The 1,471-nt window shown below is 39.6% G+C and overlaps 1 protein-coding gene across 1 annotated transcript in view; it reads right to left on the bottom strand.

Annotated features, from left to right (window-relative positions):
* The window catches only part of Chchd5 (coiled-coil-helix-coiled-coil-helix domain containing 5), a 7,411-nt gene extending 6,965 nt beyond the window's left edge, over nt 1–446 (bottom strand). Inside the window, exon 1 of the mRNA XM_033761493.1 lies at nt 435–446. Within this exon, the coding sequence (XP_033617384.1) occupies nt 435–436 (2 nt within the window). The 5' untranslated portion in view covers nt 437–446. The remainder of the gene's footprint in view (nt 1–434) is intronic.
* Between the last annotated feature and the right edge of the window lie 1,025 nt (nt 447–1,471).

Raw genomic sequence — 1,471 nt, 5'->3', positions numbered from 1 at the left:
TTTTTTTTTTTTTTTTTTTTTTTTTTCAGAGCAAGGGTCTAGGAAGAAGTCTGTGGGTCCTAGAGGTGAGGTCTGGGTCCTTGGCAGGTGTGGAAAGCTCGAGGTACGATCTGATGATCCAAGGGGAGAAATGTGAAGCTCTAAGGACAAACTGGAGTTTTACAGGTCCTTAAACAAGGATATAGTTCCAGGGTAGCAAAGTCAGGGATACCGCCCTTGGGGCAGAGCTTGGGTGATAGCCAAAAGGAAGAGGGAGGACCTAACCCTCGGAGGGCCAGGCCTGGGCCTGAGCAGATGGGGTGTGTCAATCCTGAGGGTCAGTCTCCATGGAACCGAGAGGCAGGTTGTTCGTCTTGGGGTCCAGAGCTAAGCGCGGGTCATAGGGAAGCGGAGACAGCAGCAGAAAGTTCGGGGCAGGCGTTCCTGCTACTCACATGTGGGTGCAGCTGTGAATCTGCCTATGAACCTACTTCTGGAAATCAAGGACAGAGCCTCCAGGAGGGCCTACTGAAACCATCACCGGAATTGCCAGTTGCCCATGTTCCCACTGTCATAGTGGAGAACCTCACTAGGCAAAGTATTCAGCTGTTGCCTCTGCAGGGAGGCAAAATTAGTACTAATGCCTGCTCTGGTCTAATCTAAGAGAGCTTAGAAACACATGTCCATCTTCCTTCAAGCCATTCATGTTGAAGGAAGGCAATACTAGATGGAAATCTGGTATATAAAATCTTCAGGTAGGGCAAGTATAGGGTTAAACATAAAATGGCTGCTATTTTTATAAATCCCTTTGAAAAGTAATTAAGTGCTTAAAGCAAAAGTAGTAATATATTGTGGGATTCATCATAGATGTAGAAAGATGACAGAACTGGCACAAAGACCAAAAGATGTTATTAAAAAATTCTTACACTGTAGGTGTGTGATGTATGAAAGTATACTTAAGTCTAAAGATAATACTAGAAAATTTAAAACTAAAAGTGAAAATGTAGCAGTAGTATGATTAATAAGCAAACAAAGGTGAAATGGCAATAAAATAAATTAGCCCTGCACAAGTATGACTGACTCATTTTTGTTAAAGAATGAAAAATTAATTCAGTAGAGCAAGGATAAAGTCTTCCAGTAATGGTTCTGGACCTACTGAATTTGTATAGGAAAAAATTGACTAACAGTACATCTTATATAAAAATAATCTCTAAATGGATCACTAATTTAAAGTATCAGACTATAAAACCTCTTTAGAAGATAACATGAGACAGTCTTTGGGTCTGAGGAGTTCTTAGGACACTTAAAAAAAACAGATAAACTAGACCTTATCAAAATATTTTGCTCTCCAAAAGGTCTGTGAAAGGATGAAAAAATGGCATTTGTAAAACACCTATGTGACAAACACCTTATATCTAGAATACATGATGAAGTCTCAAGATTCAATAGAAGAAGTAAAACAATATAATTAAAAAGTAAAAAAAAGAGGGCT

Source organism: Fukomys damarensis, unplaced genomic scaffold, assembly GCF_012274545.1.
Source record: "Fukomys damarensis isolate Sample0158 unplaced genomic scaffold, DMR_v1.0_HiC HiC_scaffold_9, whole genome shotgun sequence".
NCBI lineage: Eukaryota > Metazoa > Chordata > Mammalia > Rodentia > Bathyergidae > Fukomys > Fukomys damarensis.
Note: the sequence above shows the minus strand (reverse complement) of the source record. Positions and strands in the feature narration are given on the sequence as shown.